At 42.7% G+C, this 17,166-nt stretch overlaps 1 protein-coding gene across 1 annotated transcript in view; it reads right to left on the bottom strand.

Moving 5' to 3' along the window:
• DOCK11 (dedicator of cytokinesis 11) overlaps positions 1-17,166 on the bottom strand; it is a 194,505-nt gene that overhangs the window by 117,454 nt on the left and 59,885 nt on the right. Inside the window, exons 11-16 of the mRNA XM_060138818.1 lie at positions 12,574-12,714; positions 11,168-11,380; positions 5,747-5,869; positions 4,163-4,245; positions 630-752; positions 357-433 (exon numbers count right to left, since the gene is read on the bottom strand). Of these exons, the coding sequence (XP_059994801.1) occupies positions 357-433; positions 630-752; positions 4,163-4,245; positions 5,747-5,869; positions 11,168-11,380; positions 12,574-12,714 (760 nt within the window). The remainder of the gene's footprint in view (positions 1-356; positions 434-629; positions 753-4,162; positions 4,246-5,746; positions 5,870-11,167; positions 11,381-12,573; positions 12,715-17,166) is intronic.

Genomic DNA, 17,166 nt, shown 5'->3' on the forward strand with positions numbered 1-17,166 from the left:
GGTGTTCTTAATAGAAGGCCATGTGAGGACAGAGGCAGAGACTAGAGTGATGCAACTACAAGCAAAGGATGCCAAGGAGAGTCAGCAGCCACTAGAAGCTAGAAGAGGCGAGGAATGATTCTTCCTTAGAGCACTCAGAGGGAGCATGGCCCTGCTGACACCTTGATTTTGACCTCTAGCCTCTAGAACCACAGAATAAATTTGCATTTTAAGCCACCCAGTTTGTAATACTTTCTTCCAGCAGCCCTAGGAAACTAATACACCATGTAAACCTCAAGAAAAACACTGAGAAGATAAAAACCTGAGATTCAAGCATAATAGCTCTGTAGGCTTATTTGCAATATGTAAGTTCTTACTTGATAAATCCACAGGAACACATTCTACTGTGATGTTTAGCTGCCCAGGAATAATCTGCAATTTGGTCTTCTCTGGCCTAGATGTAAAATAAGAATATTTTATACTTAAAAATATGATTAAGAAGTGCATTGGTTACACTTTATCCAAACGCTTCCAAAATCCAAATGCTCCGAAGCATTTGATTTTTCCCATATATGACTCGCGTTCAGAATTTGAAGGAATTATAATTCATCTATTATACTGATCTACTGCAGTAACTCCCAAACACTTACTTCTTGTATTCTGAGAGCAACTTGAGAATGTCTTCGTTTGAAAGCTTGCTACTGTCCTGTTTATACAAAGGAGAAAATCTCCCATCCAGGTCCAGAGAACCTTGAATATCTTTGAAAATGGGTCTAAAACAGGAACAGAAGGGGTTTTTTAACTCCAAAGTATTGATAAATTAAGATAAAATAGTGGTGGTGGGAGTAGAAAATGGTGAAACTATCTTGGAACATAATTCGGCAGCTTCTCCCGAAGTTAAGCATACACCTACCCTCTGATCCTGCAATTCCACTCCTAGGCATATTTCCACATGGTACTTGACCGTTCACAGCAGATTTATTTGTTATAGCCCCAAACTGGCAACCACCCAGATATTCATCAACAGGTGAATAAACAAATCGTGGTATATTCTTACAATGGAATACTACTCAAAATGAACAACTGATACAACATTATGGATGAGACTCAAAAACAGATTGAGCACAAGAAACCAAATGCCGGGGCTTCCCTGGTGGCACAGTGGTTGAGAGTCCGCCTGCCGATGCAGGGGACACGGGTTCGTGCCCCGGTCCGGGAGGATCCCACATGCCGTGGAGCGGCTGGGTCCGTGGGCCATGGCCGCTGAGCCTGCGTCGTCCCGAGCCTGTGCTCCGCAACGGGAGAGGCCACAACAGTGAGAGGCCCGTGTAGCGCAAAAAAAAAAAAAAAGAAGAAACCAAATGCAAGGGACTTCCCTGGTGGTCCAGTGGTTAACACTTCTCCTTCCAATACAGGGAGTGCGGGTTCCATCCCTGGTTGGGGAGCTAAGATCCCACATGCCTCGTGGCCAAAAAACCAAAACATGAAACAGAAGCAATACTGTAACAAATTCCATAAAGACTTTAAAAATGGTCCACATCAAAAAAAAAAAGTCTTAAAAAAAAAAAACCAAATGCAAGAGTACATACTGCATGATTCCACTTATATGATAGTCTAGAATAGGTAAAAGTCATCTAAGGTCAGTGGTTGCCTGGGTGTGGGTGGGATGGCTGACTGGACAGGAATATGAGGAAACTCTCTGGAGTGACAGACATGTTCTATATCTTGGTTGGGGTGGTAGTTTTATGACTGTAAATATCTGTGAAAATTCATCAAGTTGGACATATAAAATGTGAATTTTAATCAAAGGTAAATTCTCTCTCAATAAAGTTGATAAAAATTGAATTAGATATTTAAGATCAATTTATAGAGTCTGCAATATATATGTACAGTTTCCAATATGAATTGGAATTATTCCCTCCCCCTCCCCTTCTTCCATTTTTCAAGCAGCTCTTTTACTGCTAAATCGGGAAGTAATATACAAGCACCCAACACACTGGAAGCAGCTACGGCCAGAAGCACAATTCCCCCTGGCAGAACCACTGAAAATGTGGTTATAGGCATTAACTATTGTTCCTACTTCTAAGCATACCTCCTTTATTTTCAGTAAACAGGGGTTTATCACACATCTTTAAAATACCCCAGCCAAGCCTTTAGAGTGAGTTCCTGCTACTGCTGACAACCAAAATAATTCAGGCAGAAAGAAACAGCATAATTCCACATCAGAACTGAGGATCACAGCGTCTAACTTTGAAAATTTTAAAATTCATTTTTCTACTGGCAAATCAGCATCAAGCAGCTACTGCTATGGCCTGAAGGGGGGCGGGGGGCAGTGTGCCACAGGTGTCCAGAGTGGGCTCTGAACTCAGACGCCATGAGCGCTGAGCCCTACTCACACGCATGCCATGGGAACTTGGGCAAGGATTTTTTTTTTTAATTTCAGTGACTCAATTTCCTCGTCTCTAAGATGGGGGAGAATACTACCCACCTCTTTTTTTGAGGGGGGTATGTATGTATGTGTGTATGTATGTATTTATTTGTTTGTGTGTTTGGCTGTACCGGGTCTTAGTTGTGGCACGCAGGATCTTCATTGCCGCGTGCAGGATCTTTAGTTGCGGCATGCGGGATCTAGTTCCCTGACCAGGGATCGAACCCGGGACCCCTGCATTGGGAGCGCAGAGTCTTACCCACTGGAGCACCAGGGAAGTCCCAATACCCACCTCTTAAGGAAGTATACATTAAACACTCAGACCTCTGCCTTATACACTGAGCACTTAATCCGTATAAATAATAACAGCAGCAGCAGCTGGAGCATCACTAAGTACGCTTATATTTACAGGCCGTATTTCACCTTCTATAATGCCTAAATATACCACCCTCCACTACTCTTTGCCCTTGACCTATCCTTGGCTATCATTCTTACCAGTCTGCAAAACAAGGACAAGGTGCCTTTTCATCTACCAACATACAATGCATTTTGAGACCTTCCCCCAAATGAAGTGATTATAAATAGTGACGGAAGACTTAATTAACTTAGAATCTCCTATCCTTATGCTACTCCTCAGCACCCACTGAACATGACTGATTGAATTATTCAGAACACGGTGCCCTTTCCCCAGAAGTTCCAGTGAGCTGTACAGGCTGTACCACAAACAAGCCAGTGAACTTGTACTTCAAAGGGGGAATTAGCAAGAAGCACGTTTTAAGTCATCACTGTAGGTAGACTTGCAAGATCTGGAGAAAAAACATGTAACCCACCATCAGATATGTGGTATAGATAATACACTTCCTAATAGACTACCCCTGAAGGGGTTGCCAAATTTGTCATCAGAAAGCAAGAAAATCTATTAAGTAATTACACACTTGCACTTAACAGCATTCTTTGCCTTCTCATTTTTAGTATGTTTTTCAGAATTACTCTATGATGGCTTTTCAAAGCATACACCCAGCCAACTCTGAAACAGTGGGCACACTGTACATAATTCACTACAATTTCTGGTTTTCTGGGAAAAAATTCCATCACTTTAGCAAATAAGCTCTGCTTTAAAATGCAATAAAATTAAGTGGTGTCAGTCCGATCAGTAACCCAAGCCAAAGAAAATTTCCCTGAAGCAAGACATTTGAAAAAGTGAAAGGTCTTTGAGGCACAGCAAATTCTAAGAGAAAGAATTCTTATATCCTGTTACAGACTGAATGTTTGTATCGTTCCCCCCACCCGGCCCCATGCCGCCAAAGTTCATTTGTTGAAATCTAATCCCCAAGGTGATACTTGGAGGTAGGGCCTTTGGGAGGTGATTCGGTCATGAGGATGGAGACCTCATAAACGGGATTAGTGCCCTTATAAGAGGCCAGAGAGCTAGCCCGCCCTCGTTCCACCATGTGAGGATACAAGGAGAAGTTGGTTATCTAAAACCTGGAAGACAGTCCTCACCAGAACCCAACCATGCTGGCACCCTGATCTCGGAATTCTAACCTCTGGGTACGAAATAAATGTCTGTTGTTTAAGCCACCCAGTCTATAATAATTCATTATAGCAGTCCGAATGAACTGAGACACATCCCAAGTGTCCCAAGATGTAACTGGCTTGTCAGAAACAGACTTCCAAATGCTACTGGGAAAGACGACAGCCCTCAACTTTACATGTGAGCATGAATAGATGGGTCAGGATTATATTTGTACAAACCTGGCAGCCCAAGCAAAGGGCATTCTGTATTGTCCAAGGCGGCTACACACTTGCTTAGCTGTCCTGTGCACCTTCTGGGCTGTCTAAGGGCAGAAATAAGAAGACAAGATCATATTTGTTCAAACTACCAGGGACTCACCCAGAAAAATAATTGCCCCAACTCACTGATATAAAACATCAAAATCTAGGAAAACAATATATAGAAATAGCTACAGGTAAAACACAACACACATCAGCCACCCACTTTTCAAGATGAAAGTATTTCCTAAAGGTTCTGTGTTTTCTCATCAACAAAGCCCTCATCGAGATATCAGAAGACAGACAAAATAGATGTAGGGCATGTTTTGCACCAAAGACCACTACTGGGAAAATTTAAGCAGTTGTAATGTGTATTTCCTTTCACAACGTGAGCAGGCAGACACTCATCATTCTTGGGAGAAGTTTGTTCTAGGTACTGCTGACCTTTTTACTCCCAAGATAAAAGCCAAATGACCAAGAATCAATGCAATTAGTTTAGCGTGGGCAGGAATTGCTGTTTGCACAGGCACTGGGAGATGGCAAAGGAGATGAACTGCCTATAGAGTCTAAACAGGCTGTGAAAATGCTGGCTGTATGCTCACCCCTAGGGATACAGAATGCTAGAGGCTTTTATCTATACTGTTCAGAGTTTCTTTTCCCACACATTAGTCACAGGTCTCCTCAGCATCTCCCACTTAATAAACACTATTTGGACACACAGCTAAATGCTACAAATAACAGATCGACTCTTACAAATACTCAGCAGCTGGAGTGCCGCTAGTGAACTGTGCCACAAATGCTTTCCCTCTCTGGGCCTCACTTTTCTCATTTATAAAATGAGACGAGAGAATTAGATCAATAATTTCCAAAGGTTTGGAATTCATGATCCAGAAATTGGGATGAGTCTATGGCTCGCCGACTTTGAAGGCTGCCATTTAAAGCCCTTGGATGGTAAAAAAACAATCCCCGCCATTTCATACGCCAGCGTTTCAGGAAAGACAGACAGGTGTAATGTCTAAAAGGTAGGAAGGGCAAAAGTCTCAGAATAAAGGACAGCCCTTCGAATAAAATACATTGAAGTTTCATGAATGGCTCACTATCTTGTCTTTCTTTTCTCATTTCATCACAGATAGGAGTAAATTTGAGTACAGACTGGCATTTGGAAACTGCAGGACTGGGTCATTTTTATCCTCCCAGCTCTGACATTCTAAGCCCGTATTGCAGGGCTGGGAGTAAAGAAAGGGTAGCTATTGCCAAGGATACGGTATCAATGAACAGGTGTTGCCTAAAAGCCTTTAGCTCTTACTTCGATAAACAAGCAAAAATCAGATCGTCGTGTAAAAAGGACATAAAGGAAAAGGGGGAAAAGTCACGTTCAAGCCTTAGCATGCATACTCACATAGTAAACAACGTTTTCAGAAAATACTGCATGCTGCGAGAACGTTGCGGGATTTTTTTGTTTTTTGTTTTCTTTTGGGAGGAATCATTGATGATACCATTTAAAATACCAATAAAAGGCAAATTCTACATCAGGCTGAAATGCTCACCAACGATCTTTATAAATACCTTTGCCGGGTCGGAATTTTTGACGTAGGGTTCCGCACAGTGCGTGATGTTTCCCTGGAGCACCTTTTCAATTCTCGCGACCAGGAAAATTTCAGGATGTGGATTCGTCACTGAGAAAATTCCCTGGAAAAAATTCCTCCTGTTAGACTTTTCTTGAATGTAACCTCATATATACAGTTGTTTGGTTAGTGATTCCTAGTGGTGTGTTTAGCACAGAATGTTGATATTCAACATAGGATCATGTCCAGGGCCCTGGCAATAGATAGCATTTCCTTTCATACAGCTTCATACAGTCTCCCAGGCTCCCAATGCTCCTTTCAAAATGGATTTTCTATTTTGTCACCAATTTCACGTGTGTTATTGGTCCACAAAGCACAGGTGTCACCCTGGCTGCTTAGCCTCTTGTGTTCGGCGGTGTTTGCGAGGTGCGTCCTTAGGCCTTATCAGTACGGCGTGTATTGTTTGGCTCAAGAGGCATGTGCAAAAATAGCGTGCATTTCTGAAGTGGAACCGGATATGCATTTTTAAACGTAACTGCCTGCAACTCCAGGGCAATTCACTCACACTTAACTACTACTGATGGTAGCTAAGAAGGAAGAAAATACTTTATTGCTCTGTATAACATAAAAACTGAATCATCCTATAGAAACCATTCCTTTGTTGCAGTTAAAGAGCGCTGGTGCTCTCAACGTAAAGGTAGAGGACAGAGGATCCGAAACTCCTTTTGTTCCCAAACACTTTATCTCAGGTACTAACGTAGATGCAACCCAAGTTCCATGAGTTTTCTTTGAGGGCATGTGGAACAAGCATATCATCTCCTGTTCCAGTTCAGCTCCTTCCAAATATAATGTCTTCCAAATGGCCTGTTAGTTGGTTATGTCCGTTGCTTAAAGAAGCACCACACAAATGAATTCAAGTGTAAAAATCCATCACTGGGACTCTACCAAGTTTTATTTTTCTGCTTGGTATATTACCAACTGTGTTAAGATAGTGTGTTCCAGTTTTCAAAGCATTTCAGACACGGTAGCTCATCTGTTCCAGAAAGAACCCTCTGAGGTAGACAGGAAAGGAGAGAAAACCAAGTGTAGGACGCTAAGTAATTCCCCCAAATCCAGCAGCTTCTAAGGGTCCCGGATTATGGCTGATTTAGCTTTGAATTCCCAAGCAGCAAGCATGGAAGAAAGTAGTTAAAAACTGTTCGGGGAGTCAAATCTCCTGGGTTCAAATGCTGACCCCACCATTTATGGGTTTAGGCAAGTCGTATCCTCTCTACATCTCAGATTGCCCATCTATGAAATGGGGGATGATGAGAGTAAGAGCGCTTTCGTAATCTTCTTGAGTGGATTAAATGAAGTAATGCACATTAGGTACCTGGTTATTGCCAGAGTAACCCAAAGCGTCCCAAGATCCCAGAACTTGATTTTTGGTTCTGCCAGGAGCGTGCTGCCCGGGCTGTGACATGCAGTTGGCAGACTGTTAGAGCGGCTCCCGCAGAAGGTATGCTGAGCAGTGCACCCTGAGCGCAATCTCATGCTTTCTGATTGTCACATGACTGTGCTAGAGAGTTTTCGTGCACCATCTCCCTCAGTCTTCATAAAAACCCTTGAACGCAAGCACTACGATATACACATTTTACAGATTAAGAAACTGAGGTTTAGAGACGTTCACGCAGTAAGTGGGTGAAGATTGCAGCCAGGGCTTCCAGACGATACACAGCCTCTCAGCCTCTTGACCTAGCCTTCCAACATCTCACGCGATACAGCTTGACGAGAACAGTAACACCAATTACTGCCATGGCTAACATTCACTGAGTGCCTATTGTTCCCCATGCCCAGTACTCCAGCTGTTCCCCCACACAGCCATTTCCCCACACTGATGCGAGCAACGAATATTATCATTTAAAAGGATTTGACAACTGATAAGAGGAAGCTGCTTTCACTTGTTTATCTGTTATCACTGTTACTACTGCTCTTAATAGCAGCCACGTCTTACTGAGCCAACTCTGCGGGCCTGGTACAGGGCCGAGTGCTTTCTAGGGACAGCACATGTTGTCTGAGCCTCACAGTCACCCTGGATGCAGGTACTATGGTTACCTCCAGTTTACAGATGAGGATGCCGAGGCACAGAGATGCTCACTGTTCAAGCGACCAGGATTCCGGTCCAGGGGGAGACTCTCTGCAGCTGCGTCGCCTTTTGTCCCACCAGCTTCGAGCTCGCCCCCGGCCCCGGAACACAGAAGGGTAACCAGAGAGCACCCAGGAATCCTGTGTGGGCTGGGAGTCTGGCTCTTTAGGACAAGGCCTCTGGCCCTTCCCTCCTGTCCCACCAAGGAGGCATGGATGGGCCTGCCCCCGCCGGAGGGTGACTCTCACCCACTTCACTGCCCCCTCCCTCTAAAGAACGGGCCAGGTCCCCCCAGCCCAGTCCGCAGCACTTAGCCCCCAGAGCACGGCAGGGCATGTGACGGCAGAGTGCCCCCTTTTCACTAGCGCCCAACACCTGCTGCCCCCCAGCGGGAAGCCCACAAGCCACAGGTCAGTCTGGGGGACACAGGGGACTGAGCTCTGTCAGGGCATCTGGGAAGGAACTGCCAGGCAGCTGAGAGTGAAGTAACTGGTCACAGTGGCAGGAAGGCAAAACTACTCAACGGACCCAGCTTCCTCCTTTTCCTGTGGTCACCTTGTTGCTCCAAGGAGCAGATGGGGAGGGCCTAGAACGGCCCGCAAGCCCCCACTGTCCACCAAGCCCTGGAGTGGCCTCTTTCTACAGATCATGCCACCCCTCGAACAGCCTTGGTGGAGGTGACGGGGTTGCCAGACAGCCCTTTCCAGGAATGCTGGGGAACCAGGCTGTTTCCCCGTCTCTAGGGTGACAGGGAAGCAGTGCAGTAGAGGGGGGAATGCTCCTCATCTCAGTAGCTCTGTGACCTTGAGTAAGCCACCTGACTGCTCTGTGCCTCAGTTTCCTCATCTATAAAATGGGAATAGGAATAGGACCTACCTACTTTACTGGGGGTGTGGTAAGAATTAAATGACTTTATACAGATAACGTACCTAGAGAAATACGGGAAAAAAATTGCTGAAAAAAATCTGATGAGCTGAGATTAGCGTTCAGATCTGCTAAGATCCAGTCTCTCCCTACACAGTACTGCATCCTAGTCCTAAATGGGAGGAAGCTGAAGAAAAAGCCTTCTTCAAGAGAAAATGTCCAAATATTGGAGCAAAGGACCGCTTCCTGGTATCTTTAGTTGATCTGGAACAAGGGTGCAAAATGATAAAGCCATTTGAGGCCCCTGCCGACTCCTCTGAAGCCTCTCTCACGTCCCACATCTTCTATGCAGTCTTCTAAGGCAACTCCTGACCCTTGACCCCTCCTCACATTCCAAACTCCTCCACTCCCATTGTGTGATACAAGTCAGCACTTAATTACATACTGCCTAATGTTGTTGACTGAGGTCTTTCAAACAGACCTAGGCTCAAATCCCACCTTCACCACTACCAGCCATGTCATGACGGGGAGCTTACTTAGCCTGATCAGCAGTTTCCTCATCTGCAAAACAGCAATAATTATCCTATTTCACAAGACAATGGTGTTTACATGGGACACCAATGGAAAATTCCGGCACACAAGAGATATGCAAAAAATGCTGATTTTCTTCCTGACCTAGGTTATAGGTGGGAAGACCCCTGAAACCACAATTTAAACTTCTTGTATTGAACAGACAGCTGAGCACACTGAACTAATGCAGCAAATACATCATTGGCTTAGAAGGACTTATTTGACACTGTGTGGAAAATTTTAAACATATAATTCAATAGCAGGTTCTCAAATACTTGTAATACTGTCTTGCTCAATCTCTCTTTTAGAAGCATAGGCCGTCACAGTGGAACGTTCAAGTATGTGACAACCACAGTCTGAGTAACAAACTAAGAGGATGTAAGGGAATGAGGAGCAACATGGGGAAAAACGACCACAGGTCCACAGCCCAGAGGCGAGTGACAGCACATGTCAAGTCCCCTACCATTGGGCAATCTGTATCAATGAGCATAATCTTTGACCCTGAAAACTCCAATGCTTGAAATTTATTCTAAGGAGATAATTCAACAAGTGAGCGAACACGTAAGCACAAGGATGCAATAATGCAGTGTTCTTTATGATATCCCCAAATTAGAAATATCCTAATGAGCTCAATCAGTGGAATAACAGATTAGCCTTTAATAAGAATGTGACTGAGCCAGATAGTGATACAGGGTGATAAACATGATGCTGAATAAATACAGTAGGTATAAACCAGCACGACTATGATACAGTCTGTATAAGAGTACACATAATGTGTATGTGTTTATATATACACAACAGAGACATCCAGAAAGATGTTTGCCAAAATGTTAATAGTTATCGTCTATAGGTGCTGATTTTTACTTTCTTCTTTATTACTTTTTCTATTGTTCGAATTTTCTACATGATAATGTATTTATTTTTACAATCAGAAGAAAAAGGAACATTTTTATTTAGGGTAAAAGAAATCTCATTACAATGCGAGCTGCTTTGTTCTGCTTCTTCCCACTTTAATTCTCTGCCACACTCTAGTTTCCTTTCAGTTGCAAAAGTCTACAAGGCAGACCATCAATTCTGCTCTGCCTAACCTCTTATGGCGTCCAGTCTGGTCAGAGGTCAAAATGCCAGGGAACTGTTAGGCTCCTTCCAAAGGGCATTCTTTGCCTCAGATAGGATAGGGGAGCGTAGCATTACAGCTGTGACACAAGAACTCCTTGAATAAAGAGAGTTTATGCTCCATTAAAACTACCTACTCAGGGGCTTCCTTGGTGGCGCAGTGGTTGAGAGTCCGCCTGCCGATGCAGGGGACACAGGTTCGTGCCCCGGTCCGGGAAGATCCCACATGCCGCAGAGCGGCTGGGCCCGTGAGCCATGGCCGCTGAGCCTGCGCGTCCAGAGCCTGTGCTCCGCAACGGGAGAGGCCACAACAGTGAGAGGCCCGCGTACCACAAAAAAAAAAAAAACAGAAAACTACCTACTCAGAATGGGAATGGGAGTTAAGAGGGGAAGGTTATTGTAGGGTCAACTTTTTCTTCAAAGAAACGAGTCTTACAGGTACTTATTGCCTTGCTCAAAAGTATGCACAGGGGTACAGGGGTGTGTCTGTGTCATCTGCATTCCATCTCACAAAATACTTCCTTTGAGATTCACATCACGGTCTCCCTTCACCAGTGTATTATTAGCATATTTGCTGGTTTCCTTTTTTCCCCCCTCCAACTTCAGTCACCAGAAAAACATCTATACACAGATCCTACAAGAGATGGAATGCCCATGAAAACACTGGCCTGAAACTATGAAGGAACCCAAGGGTGTTTCTGTTTCTTATTCTGAATGGGCTACCAAGGCTAAAAGATCATTCCTTACCTGCCTTATGTAGCGTAACTGAGATTCAGCAATTCCATGAATGAAAGACTCCGGTGAAGAACCTCTTGAGTTTCCATCACTAGCCAGTTGGGTTGAAGGGCTCCACAGCATTTCACGGACAGATGCGGGATTCAGGTCTACGTGGAAGTCAGCTGAAATCTTACAATTGTTCTTCACATCAAATAAGGCAAGATTTATAAAAAAGGGTTCAACCTGGGAATGAAAACCATTACGTTTTTAAACTATGACTTTTATTTTAGGTGGGGTGAGGGGAGGGACACAAATTACAAAATAATTTTTTTTAATTCCTCTGAGTTCAACATTTAGCTAAAATTGCATTGTGGCTCATTTGCATATAAGAAAGAGCATTCTAAATAAAAGACTATCAAGTTTTAACTTCTGTCAGGTATAATTTCACAAGTTATAAATTTTTTAAAATGATGCGTAGAAATCAGAAGCCACATTTAAAGAACTTCAACTGTTCTATGAATAAATTTTAATTCTCCATAGGCTTATTGAAATTATCCCAAAATAATGCCGGTATTACAGAGCAGAAATAAATCTTCCCTTTTGCTATGTTACAGCTTATTGGATTATACATTTAATAAGAGCTAATATCAGTGAACATCCAATTACTTGACAAAAGCTTTGCTCCATCAGCAATTTTGGAAGACATGGTTCCTCTCCACAGATGGCAGTTGAAAGCTGGTCACAAAGAGAAATTTCATGCCAGATGGCATAAAGATTAACCCTTTACACGCCGAAAGTCTGCTAGTGCATCTCAGCTACTTTGTTAGAGAATAAATCATCACTGTGGATATTTCCCAAAGACAAAGTAGAACCCCCAAAAAGATGAACATAAAATGCAGTCTCTTTGGCGATTTTACATTCATAGTTTCAAGTATTCCTAAGCAGCTCAAATGATGCGTGACAGCTAATAATTAGAATTTGCTGTGAAGAACAGAATGAATTTACCCTATGAGAATAGTGAGTGAGGTGGAGCTGACTGCACAGCATCTGTGTTCCTCCATGGCTTTGGTGTTCCTTACTCATGGCTATGAGTCAATTTCACAGAAGTCATATTCTCTAGTAGAATTTACAAATTTGAGGACTTTCCACGCTCTGCAGACATGTCCCTCTTGAATGTAAAGAGCCTACCTACTCTACCTGCTATTTTGAATAGGTAAGACTTTCATGAATCCTCTCAAGATGAAAACACATTCCTATTCTGGCAAAATAAAGACATGTATGGAATTCTTCCATGTCAAATGTATCGTAACATGTAGCAATGGAATTTGCATGCAGTAAATTAGTTCTCAGAACAAAATTAAAAATCTTAAAAAAATAAGGAAGAAGTTTCCTTAATGCACTGGTTTAATGGAGGTAGAAGGAAAATTCATACATACGTTTGTGGGTGGTCCTTTTGCATTGTCTCCAACTTGACCCAAGATATTGAACGTTAAATCATGGCAATTTACCAGGAAACGTTTATTGCACTTTTCCTCAAATGGCTTTATATCAGGTTCAATTCCGGAAAAGTCCAACCTCTACAAAATACATAATATGAATCAATTCTCCCCCAAAATAGATATTATATGAATATAGATCTATGCGTAAAAATTGCAAAATCCAACAGTTCTCTGTCCATTCTTCATTTGAACTCTTATTTTTTTATTCAACAAGGCTTTGTAGAGCTCTTATAGTAATGTTCGAACACAGATAGAGAGAAATCCCGACCTCACCCTCCACCCCACTCCTCTGACTTCATCTCCTATCCTCCCCCGAACCTCTGTTCAGCCCCATTGGCCTCCTTGGTTATTTCTCCAGCACACCAAGTATACTCCCACCTCAGGACCTTTGCACTTGGTGTTCTGTAAGGAACCCTCTTCCCCCAAGAAAACTGCAAGGCTTATTTACCAGGGTGAGGCTTCATTTCATTCAAGTGTCTAATCAATTGGCATTTCCACAGAAAGACCTTCCTTAATTCCCTATATAAAACTACATACTGGGCTTCCCTGGTGGCGCAGTGGTTGAGAGTCCGCCTGCCGATGCAGGGGACACGGGTTCGTGCCCTGGTCCGGGAAGGTCCCACATGCCGCGGAGCGGCTGGGCCCATGAGCCATGGCCGCTGAGCCTGGGTGTCCGGAGCCTGTGCTCCGCAACGGGAGAGGCCACAACAGTGAGAGACCCACGTACCGCAAAAGAACAAAAAACAAAACTAAACAAAAACTATATACTCTCTGAAAGTCTCTACTCCCTTTCCTTAATTTCGTTTTCTAACATTATTTTTAATATTTATTTGGTTGTTTATTGTTTGTCTTCCCCACAAAATATTATGTTCCAGGATGGTAGGAATTTTGTTTCTTTCATGAGCTGTGCAGGAGACAAATTTGACATGAATGGATATGGAAAGCAAGAATAACACAATGGCCTCTAACTTGGAAGATTCAGTAGACTGTGATGTTATAAACTTAGATGGGAAATAAAAATGAATAGCAGGTATGGGGGGGGGTGAACAGAGGTGATGAGTTCAGCTTGGGATGTGTTGAGTTTGAGGTGATGCAAGTAAGTGGTTGGAAAAATAGGAGAGGTGTGGGTTGGAGATCTGGATTTGGGAATCAGTGGTAACCAGGGTGAGGAGGACAAGGCCGGACCTCTGGGGACCACCTACATTGAAATGATGAGCAGAGGGAAAGGCATGTGCTCCTGAGCTCAGCTTCTAACAGAGCTGGGAGATGAACCCTGGCTGCCACAGAGATATATTTTTGAGAATTATTGTTATCTCAAAATAAAGTTTAAAAAAAGATACTGGGGGCTTCCCTGGTGGCGCAGTGGTTGAGAGTCCGCCTGCTGATGCAGGGGACACAGGTTCGTGCCCCGGTCCGGGAAGACCCCACATGCCGCAGAGCGGCTGGGCCCGTGAGCCATGGCCGCTGAGCCTGCGCGTCGGGAGCCTGTGCTCCGCAACGGGAGAGGCCACAACAGTGAGAGGCCCGCCTACCGCAAAAAATAAATAAATAAATAAAATTTAAAAAAAAATAAAAAAGGATATTGGAAGTTAAAGAATTCCTCTCACAGAATCCTCCTCCTCAGCTCACACGGCTCAGGAGATCCTGAGTTCATCTGTTCATTCTAATGGTCTGAACAGACTCACATTCTGTGCACAAATGGGAGGAAAGGTATATACTGTGGGACAACTTACTATACTTTCAATAAGACCAGAGACAGGGTAGATGGGAAATGACTGGATGAATCCGAGCAGAATATACTGCCAGTATGGAAAACTCAAGCCAAGAAACATAAGAATTTTTCTCAATTGCCTGAGTATTTCAAGCCAAAACAGGTATTGTGACTGAAGAGTCTTGGATAATTATAGCTGTCCTGACCTTGCCTACATCACTGACAAAATTCTCCTTAAAAGGGCCTAAAATATAATATTCGTACCTGAAAGCACGATTTTCCCCCCGGAGTCTATTTATCTACAAATGTGTGGGACTAGACAGCTCCCTCTTGAACACTTATCTATCTGTGGAGCCAGCGGAGGCAAGTCATTGCCATGGAGATCAATTCTAATTTCCGCCCATTTATCTGCTCTCCTTTCTAGCTTACTCAGACGGTGGAATGTGAAGAGAAGCTGGACTAAACGCCCCCAGCCCCCAAATCCTTTCCCTTCTGAGGCCTAAGAGTGCAAATGTTGGGACATATGGCCATCCTCAGTAGTTCAAAGTTGGAGCCACCCCCTTCAGTCAGTGTTTCTTTTCTTTTGTTTTTTGTGTTTTTTTAAATTGTTTGTCTGCCTCTTCTTTGGGGGATGCTTATTAGGCATGTACATTTTTTATTTTTTTGGCCGTGCCACTTGGAATGTGGGATCTTAGTTCCCCAACAAGGGATCGAACCCGTGCCCCCTGCATTGGAAACACAGAGTCTTAACCACTGGACCGCCAGGGAATTCCCCAGTGCTTCTTTATTCTCTACGGTCAGTGGAAGAAAACACATCTCTAAACACTGAACTCTGGCCAAAAGTGACAGCCGATATTATAGGATGACACTGCCTACCTAGAAAAGTACTCGACACACACAACCTAGATTTCTCTGTAGTGAAACTGCCTTCCATAACCAACACTGAAGTCAATTTTCTGTCAAACTTTCATTGCAACAGTGAATTTTTCTCTCACTGTAGCTCACTGATAAACAACTCAAACATAAAATCAGTTCAGTTCCATGACCACAAAAACACTACACCACAGATTTTTTAAAGACACTAGATTGAGTTTCAACCACAGTCAATTGGCTTCTTTGTATACAATCAAAGAGTCTGACATGTTCAATTAGAGCCCAATCATGATGATGAGGGGTGGGATCAGAGGCTCAGACATGCTTGGAATGAGTAAATTTCTGAATGAGTATCTTAGAACTAACATTCCCAAGGCCTGCTATACCCCTTTTTGTTTTAATTCATACAACTTACACAAATAATATAGTAGTGCTATGGAGAAAAAGGGAGAGAACATTTAAAACAAATTTTCCCCAGATAATTTTATTTTCCCATGTGGTATCTTATTAAGGAAAAACTTTTGCATTATTTATAGACTATATACTTTTTCCATTTCAGACTAAAAACTTTTAGTTAGAAAACTGTATGAAGTGGGGGCTTCCCTGGCGGCGGAGTGGTTAAGAATCCGCCTGCCAGTGCAGGGGACACGGGTTCGAGCCCTGGTCCAGGAAGATCCCACATGCCGCGGAGCAACTAAGCCTGTGGCACACAACTACCGAGCCTGCGCTCTAGAACCCGCAAGCCACAACTACTGAGACCACGTGCCACAACTACTGAAGCCCACGCACCTAGAGCCCGTCTCCGCAACAAGAGAAGCCACCGCAATGAGAAGCCCGTGCACCACAACGAAGAGTAGCCCCCGCTCGCTAAGAGAAGCCACCGCAATGAGAAGCCCGTGCACCACAACAAAGAGTAGCCCCAGCTCACTGCAACCAGAGAAAGCCCTCGCGCAGCAACGAAGACCCAATGCAGCCAAAAATAAATAAATAAATTTATTAAAATAAATCAGAGGAGGCTCCTCTTCAAAAAAAAAAAGAAAGAAAACTGTATGAAGCAGAAAGAAATGAAAACAAAATCAGTCTTCCCCAAATTATTTTATATTGTATTGACATATTTTCACTGAGGAAAAAACTGTAATGCTTATATAATGTGTACTTTTCTATTAAAAAAATCCCACAGATTTTAATTAGAAATCTCATGTAGAAAAATTGAAAAGAAAACCAAAATATTCATCTTCCCTCAAATAATTTCATTTTCTTGTGAAATAGTTTCCATTAGGAAAAATATTTGTAACATTTATACACAGCAGAATTTTTCCATTTTAAAAAATCAGCAATTTAATTAGAAAATATGATGGAATTACCTAAATGGGAAAAGAATATGAAAAAGAATAGATACATGTATATGTATAACTGAATCACTGTGCTATACACCTGAAACTAACACAACATTATTAATCAATTATATGCCAATATAAAATAAAAAATGTTTAAAGAGGTAAAAAAAAGAAAGTATCATGGAATTAAATATTAACTACCTATATATCTTAGTACAAAAAGTGCCTCACTCTCATGAAAGAGATTAAAATACACATGTGCACATAAACCTGTACTTCCCTGCACCACTTTCCAGTTTAAGTGAGATACATGAAAATTATCCCAGTTCTACAGGCCTACATCAAAAGTGGAAAATAAACACGTCTCATATGACTTGGTGTTCCTTACACTGCAGATATTCACTGCTACTGGATCACAATTGTATTTAATGGGTTAAAAGCACTGAAACCATTGTTAAGGACTCTTTAATTTATCCATTTTGAGGAGTGAGATGAAAAGAATATAAAGAACTGAGAGAAAAAATATATATATATATATGTTGTCCCAAACTATTTGTATATACGCTAGCCCTCTTAGTGAAGTTAGCTGTTAAGCTACTTGTTCAAAGT

Source organism: Lagenorhynchus albirostris, chromosome X (genome assembly GCF_949774975.1).
Source record: "Lagenorhynchus albirostris chromosome X, mLagAlb1.1, whole genome shotgun sequence".
Lineage (NCBI taxonomy): Eukaryota > Metazoa > Chordata > Mammalia > Artiodactyla > Delphinidae > Lagenorhynchus > Lagenorhynchus albirostris.